Source organism: Periplaneta americana, chromosome 3 (assembly GCF_040183065.1).
Source record: "Periplaneta americana isolate PAMFEO1 chromosome 3, P.americana_PAMFEO1_priV1, whole genome shotgun sequence".
In the NCBI taxonomy this organism is placed as follows: domain Eukaryota; kingdom Metazoa; phylum Arthropoda; class Insecta; order Blattodea; family Blattidae; genus Periplaneta; species Periplaneta americana.
Window position 1 is genome coordinate 138,358,253 of NC_091119.1, and position 21,857 is coordinate 138,380,109.

A 21,857-nucleotide genomic window follows, 5' to 3' on the forward strand; every position below is an offset into this window, starting at 1 on the left:
AATAAGATGCAAATTTTGGGAAAAGTTTCCAGAGACCTGTTCCAGCTGCCAGTACAATAAGAAGACTTTGTAAGAAGTAGGCTTACATGCGAACAGGTTCGGTAAACAATGAAAAATTAAAAAGAAAACTCCATGTTCTGTTGGAAGAGAAGAGAAATTAGACGAGATTGGTGGAAGATTGGAACACATCCCTCAAAATCAAGTTTATGCAAGAAACCCACACTCCATAAACGAACTTAAACAGAATACAAAAAATGTAATAAATTCTACCAGTGCTGAAGAACTTGAAGGACTGCAAATTTCATAAAAAGATGTCAAATGTGTGTTACAGTAAATGGAGGATATTTTGAGCAATGAATGAGAGTTTGGTAACTACTGTAACTTTTAAGCATTGTAACAGCAGAATTGTAGGGCTAAAAGTGCCAGAGACACACATGTGTTCCTCTTTGGTAACACACTGATAACCAGGTCGGCTCTGGATGAAAATCCGAGTGCCCCCAACTAACCTCACTGTAGTATCTGCTATACAACTACAGGAGTCAAATTAGCCATATGAAAAAATCTGAAATTATAATAAGGATGTATGCAATATGAGACAGGCTTTTTTAGTAATATTTGTTACCACATGTAAGAAAATACAGAATCCTCAAGTCTCAGTATTGCTGGAAAATAGTAGCTGTATGATCAGTAGTAGTTATACTGGGATTCACTGTGTCAGATACTAAATGAGTAGTAATAACCAGGGCCATTTTTTAAATTTTCCTGTCCATAGGCACTCTCATAACTGCCATCTCTATAAAATATTATATAATAATCAACATTATTGACTTACATTCTTAACTAAATGTGGACTCATTTCAATTGGTTTTGACTGCTTAAACTTTAACTCTTCTAGACCTCTGAGCTATGAAGTCGTTAATGATGTCTTCAAATGAAATGCCACAACTGAAGTCTGACTCTATGGCGATAAGAGCTATGTAATTCAGGGTATCCTCACTCATTGAGGATCTGTAGATAATCCTTAACACATTTCAGTGTTGAGAAAAAGCACTCGTCCGATGCATTACTAACAATGGCACATAAAAATATGAACTGAGCACCATCCACATTGGGATGTACAATTTGGAGCTTCTGCCTAATAAAACGACAAGTTCTGTAAGTGAAGGCATTTATCAACTATGGAATCTTCAAAATCACTTTTATTAATTTCATTCAATAGCACTTTTACACGAACCTTAACCTCTGGAATGTCTAGCTCAGGTTTTTATAAAATTAAGTTGTAAACTCCTGCCCTTCAAATCCTAGACCACGAACTACTATGGCCTATTGGATAAAACAGCACTGGTAGTAACTGTCAGTTTTCTTAATGTATCCAGCAGGATGCTGACAACATAGTACAGCAACAACTATGAGTAAAATAAACTTATATGTATTGTTGGAGTTAAGGTTAAATTAAATTAATTTTAATGCAGTAGTTCAGATATACAGTCAGCTCTGGATATAGTGAACTCAGTTATAGTGAATATTCGGCTATAGTGAACCTTAATCATTGGTCCTGACTCGCATACATTAAAAAGTACATTAATATTTCCATTTATAGTGAACCTAAAACTATAACTTCCCCAAGAAAATGTGATTTTAAAATGGCTAAGATGGTAATTTAGGGAACTCTTTCTCCTATAAACTTCCAAGAATATGTTCAGAACAAAATCTCAAACCTTCTACTCGTTAAGTGCAGTGAAAGAAAAAGAATTTGTTCAACTTCCTGGACAGCTTGAGGCATGTTAAAGAGAATAGTGTACGCAGTGAGGGATAAAGAAAGGATTAGTTCTGACTTCTTTAAAAGAGGTTATTAGAAGAATAGGAAGAGAAAGGGTTTTCTTTTGTAAAAGGGAGTAGAGTGATGACCAAAGGGTAAATACAAGAAGGATTACAGTATAATGGTCCTCAACCCTTCTCCCGCATCTTTGTAAAAGTGAACTGGGGTAATTCCAAGGCCGAGTATACAGTAGCATACCTCTAGTGAGAAGTGCGAAATCAGTCAGTGCCTACTACCCACATGGCCAGATTAGGTTCTAGTTTCGAACTGTGAACATCAGGATGTCGAAGCATAAAGTGTTTAAGTTGGAAGATACAGCAAACATTAGTACTGATATTGAACATGGTCTGTCCCAAACAGGCATTAATACTATATGTAGCCTACAGCAATGTCAGTAGTATAAGAACAGACACTTCGGTTTTAGTGAACCTCGGATATAGTGAACGAAATATGCTGGTCCGCAGAGGTTCATTATAAACGGAGTTGACTGTATTAAGTTGACACATTTAGTTCATTATTTAAAATTCACATCACACCTTTCTTCTCTATATTTATTTTTAATTTTGTTTCGATTTGTTGCTCGATATGAAACCTCTTTTCTTGTTAATAATTGTTCTGGGAGACACAATTTCCATGGTCCCTTTAATTAAACATTTCCAGGAGCCTGACTTTTTAGTTAAAACATTGGTCTCAAAACAAAATATCATGTTCCCAATTTATGCTATGTTTTGCTTTAACAGACTCACCTGGTTCATATAAGCCAATACATTTACCACAGTTTTGGACATTTACTTGACTGCGATACTCTCCAGTGCTGCGATTTGCTTTCCATATCAATAACATATTAATTATAAATATAATTTTGCCTCCTGAGAATGAACTATGATACATCTTATTTTCAGGAAAAATTATCATTTTATCAGCGCAAATATATATATATATAAAAGGAGCTTTTTAAGAGGAACAATTTTCAGCAAAATTTATGATTATACTAGTCTAATTATATTATGAAGTTTATCAAAAGCAAAAATTGCAAGGAAAATTTACAATACTGCATATCAGTGTAATTATAAAACTTAACAAAATCAATAAGCTAAAAAAAAATTCCTTAAGGGGAAAATTTTTTCTCAAAATTTTCATGTCCAGTTTAGATTAACCAGGCATAATGGGCCCAACAGAGGTAATCTTCAGATCGCACTAATTTGTCCTAAAGATGGAATCTGTATGCAGTTTCGAAAAGCTGGAAATGTTAAATTTCAGCACTCTGTGGTATATCATTACAAGCAGATAAAGAAACTAATGAAATAGGTAAGTCTTATTTTCAAGCCATCCAAAGGAACATTTGCAACAAACCTGAAAGTCCGTATAAGTTGTCAAATTGGAATCTCCTGATACATCTGAATTTGTTCGAGTTTCAGGGAAAATATTTCTAGAAACCTGCAATGTAAACATACATTAACTTATACTTAAGGTCCTTTTGGGTGTAATACATCTGAGCTCCTACAGAGAACAATATCTGTGTACTGATAATAGAATTGTGTCGTGAAATTTATGAAATGTAATAACATATTTGCTGCTGTACATACATAGAAGTGCCTTTGTACCTGTAATTTGTTGAAAGTATAGTGTTTAACAGCCAGAAAGACAAAAAATTTAAATGTTTTGTTCATAAATAAACATATCTCAGAAGATGACATATTTCAACTTCATTTTAGCTAAAATTTACGAAAGTGAAATTTCTAATGAACAAAAACTGTAGGGGCAAGATTTTCTCGGGTTATTCCCATTTTCTATAATGAGATACAAAGCTATAGAAGACTTTGTTTAGTTGATCTGTATTGGATAGCTGATACTTTTTGTGCTGAGAGATTTCTTTAATATTACTGGTACCATGTTTAGGGAAATATATATTGCAATTATGACTCTGCTACCTCGGGAAGCATACAGAGTGAGTTAGGAGGAAAGGTACATGGTTTGAAGGATGATAATATTGATGATTCTGAACAAAAAAGTTTATATGAACATATGTCCTGTTCGTAATTGTTTTGGAGAAAACTAATAGAAACGAGGCGTGAGAAAAGTGCAGGTGATAGTAAATTAAAACATTGTTACCTTATGTTGTTTAATTGTGTAGGCCTACTTTTCTTTACAGAACATGTTCAAAAAGTCCACAGTCAACTTCAATGCACTTTGCAGTTCTTGTAGACAGCAGCTGTGTTGCTGATCTGAGCTGATTCGAACATTCCTTTACTTGAGCACAAGCATGTAAAATTCGAGCAAGAAGTTCTTCCCTGGTTTCCACTTTGCTCTTAAGCCAATCTCACACACAGTAATCAAATGGAATAGGTCGGGTGACCTTGGTGGCCAAGAAATGACTCCACCGTAACCGATCCAATGTCCAGGATAAGTTTCATTGACCCTACTATAACCTAATGTCATTTTGGTTGCATCCGCATGTGAGTGCCGATGAAGGACACGAGACTGACACCCATGATTTTCAAACAGCTGTAGGTCAGATACTGTTAAGAACAGGGCATATGTTCATATAAACTTTTTTGTTCAGAATCACCAATATTATCACCCCTCACACCATGTACCTTTCCTCATGACTCACCTTGTATACCCTATGCATCAAGGTTGTCTTGGCTGACATTAGCAAACTGACTAAGTGATGACTTTAATATTTATGACAGAACTTATTCTTAAGATTGGAACAAGCAAGTACTGAAAGTGTGAAATCTTGGAGGTATTTTTTTTTCTAAAATATAAAAGAAATGCTCAGAATATAAACTACACCACACATCATTTAGTATTTCAAAATATTTCTGGTTTGAATTTACAGTTTCTTTTTGTTTACTGTAAATGTTAAGATACTGATTAGAAGGGAACGGATTTATATGCAAATATATAGGCTATTTATGAAAACAAAATCACTTAGGCTATATATTTTGTATCATCTTTGTCTACCATGATATGTAGAGTTGAAAAATGCCATTTTTATTTTCCATATTTTTTTCTCTCAAATTTTAAAGTTTATCACATATTGCAATATGAGGGTGAATTCGAAAGTAATGCGCATTTTTTTTCTGCATTGGTATTGCGGCTGGGATGTCGACATTTCACCAAGATATAGTTTGAAGTTTTCACTTACAACTTACTTACTTTTAAGGAACCTCCAAGGTTCATTGCCGCCCTCACATAAGCCCACCATTGGTCCCTATCCTGTGCTAGATTAATCCAGTCTCTATCATCATATCCCACATCCCTTAAATCCATTTTAATACTATCCTCCCACCTACGTCTCGGTCTCCCCAAAGGCCTTTTTCCCCTCTGGTCTCCCAACTAACACTCTATACGCATTTCTGGATTCGTCCATACGTGCTACATGCCCTGCCGATCTCAAACGTCTGGATTTAATGTTCCTAATTATGTCAGGTGAAGAATACAATGACTGCAGTTATGCGTTATGCAACTTTCTCCATTCTCCTGTAACTTCATCCCTCTTAGCTTCACATATTTTCCTAAGCACCTTATTCTCAAACACCCTTAATCTCTGTTCCTCTCTCAAAGTGAGAGTCCAAATTTCACAACCATACAGAACAACCAATAATATAACTATTTTATAAATTCTAACTTTCAGATTTTTTGACAGCAGACTAGATGACAAAAGTTTCTCAACCGAATAATAACAAACATTTCCCATATTTATTCTGCGTTTAATTTCCTCCCAAGTGTCATTTATATTTGTTACTGTTGCTCCAAGATATTTGAATTTTTCCACCTCTTCGAAGGATAAATCTCCAATTTTTGTTTCCATTTCATACAAAATTCTGGTCACGAGACAATCATATACTTTGTCTTTTCGGGATTTACTTCCAAACCCATCTCTTTACTTGCTTCAAGAAAATTTGCGTGTTTTCCTTAATTGTTTGTGAATTTTCTCCTAACATATTCAAGTCATCTGCATAGACAAGAAGCTGATGTAACCCATTCAGCTCCAAACCCTGTCTATTATCCTGGACTTTCCTAAGGGCATATTCTAGAGCAAAGTTAAAAAGTAAAGGTGATAGTGCATCTCCTTGCTTTAGCCCACAGCGAATTGGAAAAGCATCAGATAGAAACTGGCCTATACGGACTGTGCTGTAAGCTTCACTGAGACACATTTTAATTACTAGTTTCTTGGGAATACCAAATTCAATAAGCATATTATGTAAAACTTCTCTCTTAACCAAGTCATATGCCTTTTATAAATCTATGAATAACTGATGTACTGTACCCTTGTACTCCCATTTTTTCTCAAATACCTGTTGAATACAAAAAATCTGATCAGTAGTTGATATATTACACCTAAAATCGCACAGATGATCCCCAATAATTTCATCTACATATGGAGTTAATCTTCTCAAAAGCATATTGGACAAAATTTTGTACAACGTAAACAAAAGTGATATTCCTCGAAAGTTGCCAGTTAGTCTTGTCCCCCTTCTTAAAAATAGGTAAAATTATGGACTCCTTCCAATGTTCTGGAGCAATTTCCTTTTCCCAAATAGCAAGTACAAGTTTATAAATTTCCACCCTCTTGTATTAATTCTGCTGGAATTTGATCGATATCTGGAAACTTGTACTTTTTCCGATTTTCTTTTGTAATTTCAACTTCTGAAAGTGTGGGTTCAGGTATAAATGGCTCAGCAGTTAGTATTTGAATTTCGTTCTGATCATTTGTATTTGGCCTATGTGCATTTAGTAGTTGTCCAAAATAATTTTTCCATTTGTTCAGAATTTAATTATAGTCTGCAAGCACGTCACTATTCTCATCCTTGATCACATTTATCCTTGCCTGATATCCGTTCTTAAATTCCTTTATACCCTTATATAACTCTCGAATGTTTTTATTCTTACTATTTGTTTCTACTCATTCACTTTTTCCTTCAAGTAACCTCTTGTATGTAAAATATTACATACTTTAATTAAATAAAAATGGTCATTTTTGGTCATTCTTAAGTTCATATTTAATTACATATTCAGATAAAATTAACTAATATATTTTACATATTTTAGTAAATATAAATCCGTTCCCTGCTAATTAGAATTAAAATTATCATTCTGTGGCAAGAAAAAAAATCCCTCTAATCTCATCTAAGTTTCCTACGAACTTCGTAAGTGTAAGGAATGGAGACAGATATTAATTAAAGAGAGCAAATAGGAATGAATATCATACCGTTGTGCAAGGCTTCGGACGAAAATGTTTTTCTGTAGCACATGTTCCATCATTTTTTATCACTTTTCTCTGCTTAACTGAAGAGGGGGCTGGCGTTGCTGGTACAATTTTACGTTTAGCTGCTCTTGACTGTGAACCTAACTTAGATTCAACTTCCAACAAATGATCCCTTGCCACCTTCTGGAAATAAATAACATACACAAATTATTAATAAAAACATTACAATGTCTGACAAAAGCTGTACTAGAATATAATGGAAAACTATACTGAGAGCGTGAAATTGGAAGGAGAGGAGGAAAAACGAATTAAAGCATGAAACATTAGAGAAACAATTCACAAAAATATAATACTGCTTCTACTGACATAGGGACATCCACTTGGATTAAGACACTGGAAAAGAAAAGCAACATAAATAAAATAAAGCAGCCAAAGACTGAAACATCAAGGTAGCAAAGCCTTTTTATAATAATAATAATAATAATAATAATAATAATAATAATAATAAATTATTTATTTTGGTGATGTTAAGGTCATCAGGCCTTCTCTTCCACGCCACCAGAAATATGTATACATACAAGAAAAAACAAAATAACGTTCATTCAAACAAAACAAGAACACTTACAATTACAGTAACACAAAAACATTAAACATTTTAAATTTGTATATTATTAAACAAATATATTAATTTAAATAACTAAAAGAGAAAGGGCAATTAATAATACAAACAAAAAATACTATTATAAATGATCAGACGAAGGCTGTAATCAATACATCTAGTAATTTAATAATAAATTTCATTACACAAAAAGTGCGATCCTAACTTAATTTTTTTTTTATTTTGATAGCATCCGGCAATTCCTGATGTTCCTGGATAGAGAATTTCAAAGACGAAGTAATGATACTGTATAGGAAGATGAATATAATGATGTTCCATATGAGGGATAGAAAAAAATGCTTTATTTTACTGTTTCAAAGGTCAAATTATGTATAGTAAATAGGTTCACGCCCATACATATTAATAAAAAATACAGGAAATCATTGATTTTGTTTAACATGAAGACGAGAAAGTATAATAACATGGCAGAACATAAGAAATGGGAACACTCAACAGATTTTCTTAAGTGCAAGTATGAAACACAAACTGGAAATTTAGATAGGAGAAAACAGAGAATGAATTGGGGTCAGTCATTTTTTTAGTTGGTTATTTTTCGAAGCTTTGGCAATTGCTACGGTTATCTAGTACCTGAGTGAGATGAAGGTGATAATGCTAATGATAATGGTTGGACGAGGAATATACTGTTTCTTATTATTTTTGTTGAATTTAATTACTTAAGTATATTATATTCAAAATGCAACAACATCACTATTCAAAATCAACATATTTAATGTAAGGTGCGTACAGGATCCAGTGCCGAAAGTTAATGGGTTGAGGCAAAACACCGGAGAAAAAAAAAACCTCAACCAGGCAACTTGTCCCAACCAGAATTTGAACCCGGGCTCACTAGCTTCACGATCAGACATCCTAACCATTACTCCAAGCAGTAAAACAGTTATAGTAATATTTACTAATCAAGAACCAAAATGTCACCTACAATACAGAGTAGACAAAATGTCCACAATAACCAAGCCAAAGAGCTGTCTATAATGAAAGCACCAGAAAAAATAGCAGATATAGAATTGTCAAAGGAACAAAAGACAAATTATATGACAGTAAAATAGCACTAGATTCAATGAAGAATCCCAACACCACAATCACATGACAGAATAAATTTGAAAAAGGACTGTGGGAATTGAACTGGGTCAAAGTTCATGTGATAATCTATGAAAACGAGGTAGTAGACCAACTAGCAAGGGCAGTATCTCGTGATGATCATCAGATCTGTTGCAACAAGATCCCAGTAAGGATAGTGTCAAGGGAATTGAAAAATTTATATATAAATAATATTTGTTACTGCAATCTACAGTACACATACATGCAAGAAATGTAGACGGATTGTACACACCCTACAAAGATTACAAGGCAGTCCCATGCAGAATCGTTCAAAGAGCAACCAGTGGGGCAAACGCAACCCACTAGCAGACAATTATAACATCACACACGTAGTTGATTCGTCAATGGTTGACTCCAAGCATAACATCAGTGTTTTTTCGATTATGCAATAATAATTTTATGGAAATTTTTTATGAGATCTATTACAGTTAGGGATATATATATATATATATATATATATATATATATATATATATATATTTGATATAATCTTTATTCGGACTCTATTCTACATGTATCAAAAAATTTCAAAGATTTAAAAAAAAAACCCAGAGTCAATATTTCAAGTTTTTTGTCCAACTTGATGTGATGTGGAATGTCCCATATAATATATTGTCAAAGTGTATTTTCGTAAACACATGGTGCAACAAGTTCTGAAAACATAAAGCTGATAATGCCCCCCCAAGATTCCCTATAGGGAATCCAGATGATGGCTGGTGGTTGGTGATATCTGATGGAACCACCACTGTTAACTGTTAAGAGGAGATCTGGCATTCTAGAATTTTCAAAATAGTGCAACATCAGAAGCGAAAGTCCGTGAAATGTAATTTTAATAATATATTGTCGCTCAAGCATGTCCAATGTGGATATTTATGGACTAAGGGAGAATTTTCATCAGAGTCTAAAGAACATATTATGTTGTGGAATAACTTTGCATTATCTACTGTAGAAAAAAACTTTTTTATAAAACCTCCTTTTTTTTTTAAACTATAACGTAGTTTTTAAAATAATAATTGTTTTGTGATTTATATTTAGATTTCCTGTATCTTTCAGATCCATCTCATCAATATATTAAAAAAAAAAAAAAAATTCTACAAACAAAAACAATTCTTTAATTTTCTTACCTTTGCCATCTTCTGCTGTTCTTTGTTGTTTTTATGAGCTTCCCATTGCTTGTTAATGATGTCTATTACTCTCTCGCCATGAAATTTAAACGGTTTGTGAGATTTTTCTTCATATAATTCAATGTATTTACAGAGTTCCTTTTCAACTTTCGGCAACTCCTAAGAAAGTAATACTTACATTAACATTTTTCTTTAATTTCTAATGCAACAAAAAAAAAAATTGTACACTTTCATTGTTCAAACAAACAAAAAGAAAATTATACAAAAGACATTTCACGTGATGAAATCTTTACATAATATAATATGTTATAATGTATTACAAGATGTTCACAAAATAATGGTGTGCATGAGGTGAACCTAAATTTAAGCAAATGCCTAGTGATACTTTTGCACCAGTGTAGGCACACTCATACCATCATGTGCACCGAGTTGGCAACAACTTAACAGAGCAAAAGATTCACTATCGCTGCAAATATTCCACATTGGTGTGGAAACACCTTTAGTGTGAGTAATTATTCAATCCTAACAGAAAATACCTGACCAAAAAATACTGAAATAAGGCAATGTTACTGCAGATCAATACTTCATGTAAGAAATCTTGAAAACAATACTATATAAAAATCATGAAAAATAACACGCAATTTTTCCCCAGTGAAGTGAAACTAAGCGACAATAAAGAACTGGCATTTCTATTTGTAGTGAATATGTATTAGTCCTTGTCACCATTCAGTTATTGCAGCAATACACGATTCTATTCGAAGGTGAGATTAACTTAATTTTTTTTAGTATAGCATACAAACCAACTTGCATTCTTATGTCTACAGCAGGCCTGCACAAACAGCACTCATTGAGCGAGCAGGAGAGCCGTCTAACAGCTTGCCAGAAAGATATGTCGGAATGACGTAGGCCTGCTATAGGTAGAGGATAGTCCACGCAGCTATCTAATGTAGTGTGTATTATCAGTAGCTATTTCACTTTGCCTATCTACAGGTACATAATGGAGGAATCTAAAAGACGGAAAAGTGATCATCAGGCAAATTCTTTCAATATTGCATGGGAAAATGCTTATTTTTTCACAGTAGCCTGAGTCAACACTTATCTGCCACAAGAGTTTGAAAGAAAGTGGAAAACATAATATATTCGTCATTTCTAGTCCACACACAGAGATAGGATGGTTTTGTTGGTAAAGATAGCAGTAAAAAGGTTCAGGAGTTGAAAGTTGCATTATTACATGAGGTAGGGTATTTTAGAATTTATTAATCTTCAACAATTTAAATATCTCTCTTCAGGGAAAAGGCCAGCTCAGTGTTGATATGTTGAATAAATTACGGGATTTCAGTCGTAAACTTACACTTTTCGAAAGTCAGTTTCGGGAAGGTAATATAGCTCACTTTCCAACAATAGAAACTGCTCGTGATGAAGCCATGTTAAACGATTATGTGCAAATATTAATTTAAATTCAAAATGAATTTAATTCTAGGTTCCAAGATCTTGTCTTAATTGGAAAGAAGTTTAAAGCTAACATAATAAATTCCTTCAACACCAGTTAAAACAGTGTCATACGATTTACAGCTTGAACTTATTGATCTTCATTGTGGCCTAAGGGCTAAAACCGTTTAAATAATACTACTCGTCTGGTTGAGTTTACAAGACTAAACCTCAGCAATAACATCCACGACTACACAAGCTGGCTGTGAAAATTATTGCTATGTTTGGCTCAACATTTTTTCTATTATCAACTTTAAGAAAGGCAGACATTGAACATCTGTAACTGATGTTTCATTACGATCAGTACTGTTCCTTTCAGCTGCCAACAACATAAAACCACGTTTTGATGTACTGACAAATAAAAATATAACAAAATGATATTGTATATTTAAGTAGCTATACAGTTTCTATTATTTCTGTAAAATAAATATTTCTTTATTAATTAATAATAGTCCAAGATAGTTTCTTTTGTAAACACTGAACGGGAATTCATTTCATGAACACTCGTACTAGTACTTTTGTGTGTATTTTGTATGAGATCACCCCTTCTTCCATTCCACCCTTATACAGAGAGCAGCCAATATCTGCATTCCGCTCTCGAGCTGTGAGCCGACTCGGAGAGCTCAAACCTAGTGCAGGCCTTAACTATTTGCATTCGCTTTATGCAAGACTTACGTGAACAACCAATGCTGAATCTTCATGAAGAGTAGGACAACAGATATTATTACAATGATATGACTCCAAGCCAAATATAACCTATACTCCCGTAACATTGAAAGTATTTCAAATACCGGTACAGATTTTTTCCAAGCCTGAAGCAACTGGTCAGATAGTTATTTCTTTGAAAGTACCTACATTACTGTAACACGTAAATTGGTCTTTTTGTATTAAAATCATGTTAAAGCTTACAGTATGTACCTCTATTCTTAACTTTCATATTTCTGTAACTTGTACAAGACTTTTTTTTAAATAAATCATTACCTTTGTCTAAATACTACCACTAATATTACCTTCTGGATATTTTTTCTTTCCTTTTCCTCAAGCAGAAGCTGACCACCACGGTTGTGAAATAATCTGTTTGGATCATTTGCCCTATCTTCTAGTTCTAACATTTTATCCCAGAGTTCTTGTCGTTTGTTTGCAAGTTCAAAAATGACCCTGGAATATGTAACACATATAATAAAGAAGGGGAAATAATATTGCATGACACCACCTGGTGATATTACCAAAGAAAGTAAGCAAAAAATTAATTAATAAAATAAACATATATATTTCCCAGTCACTTAACATGCTGCCAATTTTGTTAATATAAAAGTAATTCCTTTATTATCCCACACACGCACGCGCACGCACATACACACACACACACACACACACACAAAACCCCCCCACCCGTGCGCACATGCTCGCACACACGTTCCCACCCCTCCCCCACCCTCTCTACATGTATATTAAGAATACGGAATTATTAACATTATGGTACTTACATATTTTCATTGTAGTGAGAACGATACTTCTCTACTTCAAGCTCATGCAACTCCAACAAGTCTTCTGTGTAACAATCTGAAGAAAATGGTAAGAAATTTGCACGTTCCATTTCACCAACACAGCAATTATCCCACCATTGTTTTAATTCCTTTCTTATTTCTTCCACAAAACGCTTAATATTCTGACGTTTCAGTTCTTCACATCTCTTCAATTCTTCTTTCAACTGCAATAATCAAATTCTTACGTTGCAGAACTCTTTCATATTCATATTTCAAATGACTGGCTTCACTTAGGAAAAGAAAAAAAGATCATGAAGAGTTTAATAAATTGGGAAAGAGGAGATTATACTGGCACGAGTAACACAAAAATATATTTTACACAGTGTGAGGATGCAGAAAAATGAAGGAATCAGCAGTGTCTCAAACGAAAATAGCTGTGAAGACCAACTCTATCTAACAAGACACACATCCTCATGTTTGTGTATGTTGTGTAGTTGTGAGAGTAAGACTGAAGACTTGCACACAAGAGGCTATGTAAACTAGCAACATCATGATTTTTGAACTATTATTTTGCCTGATCTAAGTTGTATTAGCAAAAGCTCCAAGATACATGTTCCTTTATTAATTCCTATACACACTATTATTATTACTCAGAAAGAGCCCCAAGATCATACCATTAAATGTATACACTTGAATTTCGAAAAATTGACATTTTTTTTTATTAAAATGCAAAGAAAGAAAGGTGAAACATTTATCCTATTGTTTATGTACTTTCACCAAAAGATTACCACATCTAGAACATTTATGTGACAACCTCTGCTCGTAAGATTGCAGTATCAACTAATTTTCGTTTTTGTATTCATCATCATTCTCGTCTATGGTGTATCCTTCATACATGATTTATACGGAAAACACTGGAATAAAGCGAGACTTTCAAAAGATACTTACAGCTCTCAGAGTACTTGTTGAATGTCCTCTGTGAGTTGAAAGTAACTCCTCTCTATGCCTGTAGTCTTCATGAAGACGATCCCAAAGCAGAGACAATTTTTCACGCAATTCAGTGGCTTCAGCCTTAGTCTCTTCTAGTTGGCGCTCCAATCTCTGATGCAATTGCTAAATCAAACAAAAGAACTTCGTAACTAGAAAGAACATTTAGGAACTGGAAAGTTATGTTTTAGATAACTAAAATAGATTCTTTGAAGAGGCTAATTAGACTCTATAAAATACAAATCACTCCCTAAAAATTAATCAATCGACACTGCATCAATATCTCAATTTAAAGTAAGCTAGTATAAATGCTGTGTATATGAAAACTGCATTGAATTTTATTACAGTACTTAAAAATATGTTTTGATTTTGTGAAAGTATTGTACTTATATGTTTGCTAATGTGTTTCCTAATTTAAAAATTTAATTGATATCAATAATATGTAAATATAATGTAGCTAAAAGACCTAAGGATGTTTTACTTTCTACTCTCAGCCATGGGTCATTCCATATTAACTCAAACAACTGGGGGGTGGGATTTATATATATATATTCTTTTCGTGAAGAGATCTTAATATGACATGCATAATTCTGAAAGGAAAATGGTGAACTGTTACTAGTCTGCATGCCATGGCTGTCCAAAGTTTTGAAAATTAGCACTGGAATATAAAAACGTGTTACTGAATCTCTCATTAAAAGAAAATGACTAATGATAAATATTTTATTCATATCATTTGAAAGAGCTTTTTCTACAGTACAAACTAGGCAAACAGTTATGTCCCAAAATTTCACACGAGTGTCACATAATATAACGAAAAAGTGCTGAAATTTGGTATTTTATATTATTTTTTTCAATAGGATAGATTTAAGATAGAGACATATTCATTTCAGGACAGTTACCTCTCATATACATCTATCAATGGTATAATATTATATCAGTTTACTAAATAATGAATAAAGGAAAGAAATATTTTGGTCTTAATTTTGGTAAAAATTCTTTTTTCAAGTTTTCACAACTATATTTGGCGATGTCTGGGAGAAATTTCAGATTTCATATTTTTTCCCCATATTCAGTACAGTTTTAGTAGATTGTGTCGTAAAATTCGTTTTCCAACTTCGACTGCTTCATTTCTTGTAAATATTTAAGAACTAGCCGTACCCGTGCACTCCGCTGCACCCATTAGAAATAAATATAAAGTAATTACATAATTAAAATAGGACATTTGATCCAGGGAACATTCGTGTTTGATAGAAGGATACATAGTTTATTATGTTATTTAATTTAAATTTTATTAAAAAAATTAAAATGCGATCCTTTTGATCCAGAGACCACTTATTTGGTGATAAAAATTATTTTAAGAAATACAGGAAACGAATGCCTATCAAGTTTTCTGTGCATAAGAAGCTATTTCAATCTTACCTGTCCTCTATTCACTCAGAAGTTACTGTAATAACATTATAGCATGTCCATCTAGAGAAATTACACTTTCCAATGGTGAATTAACAATTAATTATACAAATCGGTTAATTTAGCTTCCGATATTACTTCATGCAAACACAGAAACATTCTCTGTAGGCTACAGTATGTTTCATAGCTTTTGATTGTTGTTGTCCAAGGACCCTTATAGATTAATTCATTTGTTTTTTATTTCATTACACCGCCTTAGATGGTGTTGTTACTGTAATTTTGAAACTCATTTATCTCATTAAATATCAGTCCTATAAAAATTTCGCATGGAATAAAACTTATCGGAAATTATGTTTAAAGAAACTTTTGCTATGTAACATTTTTCACAAAAATCAATAATAAGCGAGATATTTCGATTTATTTAATTCAGGCCCCCTTATAACCCCCCCCTTTTAAATAAAATATTTTGAATGCCATATAGCCTAAATTCTAAGTTACAACGAACTTAATTTATATTCCAATTTTCATATAAATCGGTTCAGCCATTATCGCGTGAAAAGGTAACAAACGTCCAGACAGACAGACACAAACAAAAATTTCAAAAAAACTATTTTCGGTTTCAGGGCGGTTAATTATCTTATGTTAGGATCAATTATTTTTGGAAAATCGAAAATTACCAGAAAAATTTCGGCTACAGATTTATTATTAGTACAGATTACACTATTTTTCAATTAAAAAAAAAAAAAAACCCAAATACCAAACAATAGCATAACTTTTATATATACTATATATTAACAGTTCCAAAGATCAAAATCATAGTAATAGCAGCTGGACTAGTACTCGAAGATATTTTTCACGGTAAAAAACACCCCCCCCCTCCACCCCAGCGTGTGCTTCACTTTCATATCATCAATAATAATGTTAATGTGCATCATTCGTAACAAATACACCATGGTATTAACCATAATATTTAATTTTTAATCGTTTTATAATCAAACCCTTTTAAGTTTTGTACGTCTATGAGATTTGTTATAAATAAACATAACTAGTGGCTTGTGCAGCAAATGCTGCAAACTAAGTTCATTAGACGTGCAAATAAACATTTTTCAGATTTATTTTCAATGAAGAATACCAGACATTCTGAAAGTTATTTGCTTCCATAATAATGAAAGATACTCTCTCTCGAGCCAATACTGAAGAGAACCACGCATATAAATATCTACACCATACCGCCATTAAATATACGAAAAAGACCCAACCCCACTTGATTAATAACTATAAAAATATTTGATTTTTAATAATATTATTATGTTACGTAAGTTTTATAGCTTTCAGTAACATATACTATATATGCTACATAGCCGCCACTCAGTAAAATATAGAAATCAAAATCGAATTTAAGTTATTCTCTACATCTACTTATATAACCCCAAAACGTTTCACTTTCATATCACCAATATAGTATTAATATGTATAATTAATGAAAAATAGTCACATCATGGCATTAACTACAATAATATTTCATTTCTAATGGTAATAATGTCATCAAATCACCTCAAGTTTTGCAGTTTTTAATATCCAATAACAGCTGTACCCAGAAAATTACACACCACAGAATCGAACCTGTAAATTATTTTTAGTGAGTTAAGTTTTTAATAACCAATTTAATTTGTACTCTAAATATGTCAGCATACTTGCAGATCATGGCCTTCGTGTAATATTGTTTACTGTAATGTGTGTTTTGTTTTATTCTGAAATGCAATTAGCTAGTTCTCAAAACTGACGACAGATACATTTTGGAAAATAGGAAAATGTTGAAAAATTGACATTTCACTGAAAACTACTATTTTTCTCAAAAACTTTGAGTTCCAAGCTTCAAAATGAGGGGGTCATTTATTAAAATCCATTCAGCCGTTTTCCCGTAATTTCCATTACCAGTTCAAATTTTATATATATATATATATAGATTACATTAATATACAAAGAAATAGAAGTACCCTTAATGAGGTCATATTTTCCTTTGTTAAACGGAAAACAGAATCTTGCTCACATACAACCAGTTTTTCAAACTGTAATGATGGCACTATTTCCAGCTCTGTCATCAGATTAATAATTGTGGATTTCGTGTCTTGAAACACTTGTAGAAGTCGAGCCTGAAAAATATAAAAAGATTTATAGAAGAATATGTCACAATTTATATGATATAGGATGCAAGTATTTAGTGTTAAAGTTGATTTCACAGAAAGAAAACTCCGTGTGTGTATTGTATGGTCATAAAAGTTGACAGTTTTCAACAATTCAGGCTATTGAGGGAAAATCAGGTGATACAGTAATAATGAAACAATAATTAAATGAAAATGGAGAAAACCTGTCCCATACCCCTTAATGGTATAATAAACTTGTGCAAGGCAGAATGCGAATAAGGGAGAAACTTTTACAATGTAAATAAATTCTCTAGCTCTGGCAGATAGAATAGGTATTATTTTGTATATTATTGAATCTAACATGGAAACAGAAAGAAGGTTCCAGAATTTTATAAAAAAGAAGCATACTTATACTGCATATTGTGGGGAGGGAGGGGAGGGAATTAAAATTTATGTACTGTATTTTATAGTCCCGTCGCTCTAATTTCCGGCAGCCAATCACGTTGCAGGTTGGCTACATTTAAACGTGTGCGTCTTGTGATTCACTGATTCATTTCTTAAAGCTCGATAAATACTTAATATAATCGCCCGCCATTTTAGCTCTTTCATTGGCGTTCGCAGAAAGCACACAAAAACGTTATTTGCCACTCAATTATTTGCTGAATTACATTGCGTTTGATTTATTATCATAGGAGCTACGACATGATAATGTTTAATGGTGTGGCAAATAGTATGGTAGCTCGGCAACATAAGAACAAAAATGGCGAACGATACTACCTACCTAGACTTTATAGAGCCTTCACTTTCTAAGACGTAAGCAAAGAGGCGGAGTCACACCGGAAATAACAGCATCGGGACTATAGTATAGTCAATCTTTTACTGTTTCATCTGAGAATTAATGTCAGACAATCATTCATACAATTAACTTCGTACCACAAGGAAACAAAGAACAAGATACAGTATCTACCCCTCTTTTACATGAAGAGGAAGATGGTTACAAAATGATCAATGAAATTCTTCCCAACAATGCTGGCCATAACTACTCGAGCTTCTCAGAAAATCGTAAAAGAGGATTACGAAACTGGTAGGTAAACAACAAATTTCTATTTTATTACACAGCATTGACAATGCTTAGTCCAATTGAAGAGTGTGATCCCAAAACACATTAAATCCATTTTATAAAAGGACTGAGTCAGTCAGTTTTTTACCCAACCAGTCCACAGACTGAGTGGATTTTTAAGTGACACACAATAACACAAACTTTTAGACAAGGATTACATGTACTGTGCTTTTCTCTTGTTATTACAATAGGGGCCAGTCTGCTGTTTTGACCACTGCCGTTAAACCTGTATTTTGCGTTTATCAATTGGCATTACTGAATAACATCCAATTTCTTTATTGCAATAATCGATATTAATCTATTTCAACTTCATAGTTGGTAAGTATTCATAATATATAATTGTTGACATTTTGTAAGCGAATTTTAGGGATATTTTATTTACATTTTTATTTTATTCATGAAATAGTCCTAACAAATGTCATTCGAGATCTCAGATTTCCCAGATAAATCCACGAGCGAAGAGACCTCTTGTCACATTACTATAAATAAAATATCCAAATGCTCTTTTTACTGTACTTATCTGACTTGACCATTTAATGTTGGGGAGGAGGGACATGGGGAAGCCAAGTTTTTTTCAGCCAACAGTGTACGTGAGAAAATCCAAACTCCAAGGGAAGTAACTAAACAAAATTATGTAACTAACCTACAATAATATTGTTACTTGAATATAGTCATGTTGACACACAATTCATTGTCACTTGTTGATAAACCTATGTGAAACCATTATATTTTAGCTAAAAGAGGAAATATTTGGAGCATCTTGGTAATTTATTTTTTTATTTATTTATTTTTTTTTTTAGAGATTTTCAAGGTTGCTGGAGAATTTTCAGATGAACTCATTGCAATCCAGCCATTTATGTTCAGTGTATTAATAATTTAGGGCAGACAATAGATGTTTCATAAGGATTTAATTAAACCATTAGAATGATTATTCGTTTGTATTATCTGGTATCTAACTGAAGTTTGCAAGGAGGGAGCATTACCAAGAAGTACTACATGGAAATAACCTTACCAATCTTTACTGTGAAAAAATACTACTTTTGATGCTGTTTGTAATTTTAGACAGATAATACTGAGAGCACTAAAACTATGTTACAAAAAGTTTTGCTTACTTTCTCTTCATTTTTTTCATTTATATATGCTTCAAATTCTTCAAGTTGCTGCTCAGTTGGCACTTTGTTTGCAAAATCTTGCGAAGGTTGGATGTCCAAAGTGTCACAAATTACTCGTTCCTGCAATTATTAACAATGTTATCACCTTTACTTTCATTGAGTTCATACAATTTAAATTATATACACTTAAAAATAAGATTGAATTTATAATAGAAAGATTACCTGTAGTGTAGAATGTGACTTACCCTATGTTGCAATCGAGACAGTTTCTCCATACGCTGTTCTTTCACTTTACGATAATTCTCAATCTTGTTTCTCAAAGAACGCTCAACGTCACAGAGTGGTAAACTTTCATAACCAGTGACCTCTATGTGTACACCCAGATCCTAAATGGATAGAATTATTCAGAAGATTAGATCACAATATTACAAAATGCAACACACAAAAGATGTTTGATAATGAACATAAATAAACTTAATGTCTTTACGAACTCCAATCACATCTTCGCTCAGTACAACATTCAACTTCTACCCAAGATTAAAACCCAGGTCTCCAATATTCAGAGCTGCTAAAACTAGCCATTAGGTAGCAATGAAGTTAATATAAGTACTGAACTAATAACATACTGTGTCTTCTCGAATACTCCACGAACTTTTTTCCTCGAAATATACAAGTAAAAAAATACGATTGCGCGACTTATTCGAAATGAAGTTTGCAGCATTGGACGATTTTCCTTCCCACACAACTTCTAACGAGGTAGTGCATTCCATTATCTTCCCACGCGGGTATTTCAATTGTTAACATTGTTAAATTGCATTTGGATTAGCAGTACATGTATCAGAATCAAGCTCCAATGTGATAAGTGTAGGCCTACAGTTTGTGCATCTTAGATTTTCAATTCTGAAAATGAGTACCATTTAAAGGTACGAGATTGCGATCTTTTACTTCCAGCAAAAAACTTAAAATTATCAAAGATACGGAGGAACACGGAAATCGTGACGCATGCTATTAATGCTGCATGACATCATGTGAATGGCCACTTAAGCAAACAGCTGATGTGTGTGCAGTGCGTGCATATAGGACGTGTTTGAAATGTGTCCTGCTCCAGGATAAAATGTACTGTTAACTGAACTGTGTTTAATTGTTTTTAATTTGTTGTGAATGCATTTGCTGAAAGTTCCCCTCCTCCACTTCAAAAGTGGGATGCGTGGCTTATTCAAGGGTGTGGGGCATTCGAGAAGATATGGTATATTGTGCCAAATGAATCTAAAGTAATCAGAACTTTAGTTAAAAATCTTAGTTCTTTAGTATCGTCAAACCATCAAACATTAATAGAAATTTATCAGAAATACACTTATGTACCTAAAATTATATATTAAATCATGTAAGTTTAAAATTGTCATAAGATATAAGTATTTAATTTACCTGACTTAATTCTGAAGCTTCTTTTAAATAATTCTCTATCTTCTTTATAATACCGGTTTTGGTTTCTTGCTCCTCCTCCAACATGTCTTCAAAGAGCCTCTAAAATTAAGAAGAAATTACAGTACATATTATGAAGCAAAAGCATTTCAAAACACATCCAGGTTTACACAATCTTTCATACCTATTCTGTACTGGACATATTCACAATGGTGCACAACAGGTTCGTTCCAACAACAGTCAGGAACTGTCCGTAACTATCGTGAGCATGCGCAGTACAGAAAAAGCGTTCCATCACAATCCGAACCAGTCCTGAACTGGAAACACGTACTGCAGTCAGGTGTTCCAAAAATCTTTTGACACTGGTTCAGAACAGTCAGAAGTAGTCAGCGGAATGAGGCATGTACGGAAGAGTACGCGATATGCGCATGCGCATAAGCTCACCAACGTCTCCTGGATACTGAAGAAAGACATGATCAACTGTTCACATCAATGAGATTAAGATGAAAAGTGACAGTGCAGACGAATAATAAGACTAGAGATGTAATTTAAATTTTCCCCAAAAAGAAAGGGAATGGAAATTATTTGGGTATTGAAATAGTTAATTACAACATGCAGCTTTGATTAAAAGTATAATAAATAACGTACATAAATTAATAACTAAAAAAGAGCTATTTTTAGATGAAAATCCCCCAGTACACAACATTGAATTAGCAGAATTCTTGCCTTTGATATTTTTTTGTCATCTTTTTACAGAA

The 21,857-nt window shown here is 33.1% G+C and overlaps 1 protein-coding gene across 8 annotated transcripts in view; it reads right to left on the minus strand.

Annotated features, from left to right (window-relative positions):
- Positions 1-21,857, minus strand: part of LOC138696559 (protein regulator of cytokinesis 1-like) — a 72,763-nt gene that overhangs the window by 38,715 nt on the left and 12,191 nt on the right. For 6 of the 8 annotated variants that reach the window (XM_069821667.1, XM_069821665.1, XM_069821662.1 and 3 more), the window contains exons 3-12: positions 21,103-21,201; positions 19,923-20,063; positions 19,678-19,797; positions 17,299-17,454; positions 13,856-14,020; positions 12,908-13,131; positions 12,431-12,578; positions 9,933-10,091; positions 7,038-7,217; positions 3,173-3,256 (exon numbers count right to left, since the gene is read on the minus strand). In XM_069821667.1, coding sequence (XP_069677768.1) covers positions 3,173-3,256; positions 7,038-7,217; positions 9,933-10,091; positions 12,431-12,578; positions 12,908-13,131; positions 13,856-14,020; positions 17,299-17,454; positions 19,678-19,797; positions 19,923-20,063; positions 21,103-21,201 — 1,476 coding nt within the window. The remainder of the gene's footprint in view (positions 1-3,172; positions 3,257-7,037; positions 7,218-9,932; positions 10,092-12,430; positions 12,579-12,907; positions 13,132-13,855; positions 14,021-17,298; positions 17,455-19,677; positions 19,798-19,922; positions 20,064-21,102; positions 21,202-21,857) is intronic. The other 2 variants (XM_069821664.1, XM_069821670.1) reach the window with 1 other exon arrangement.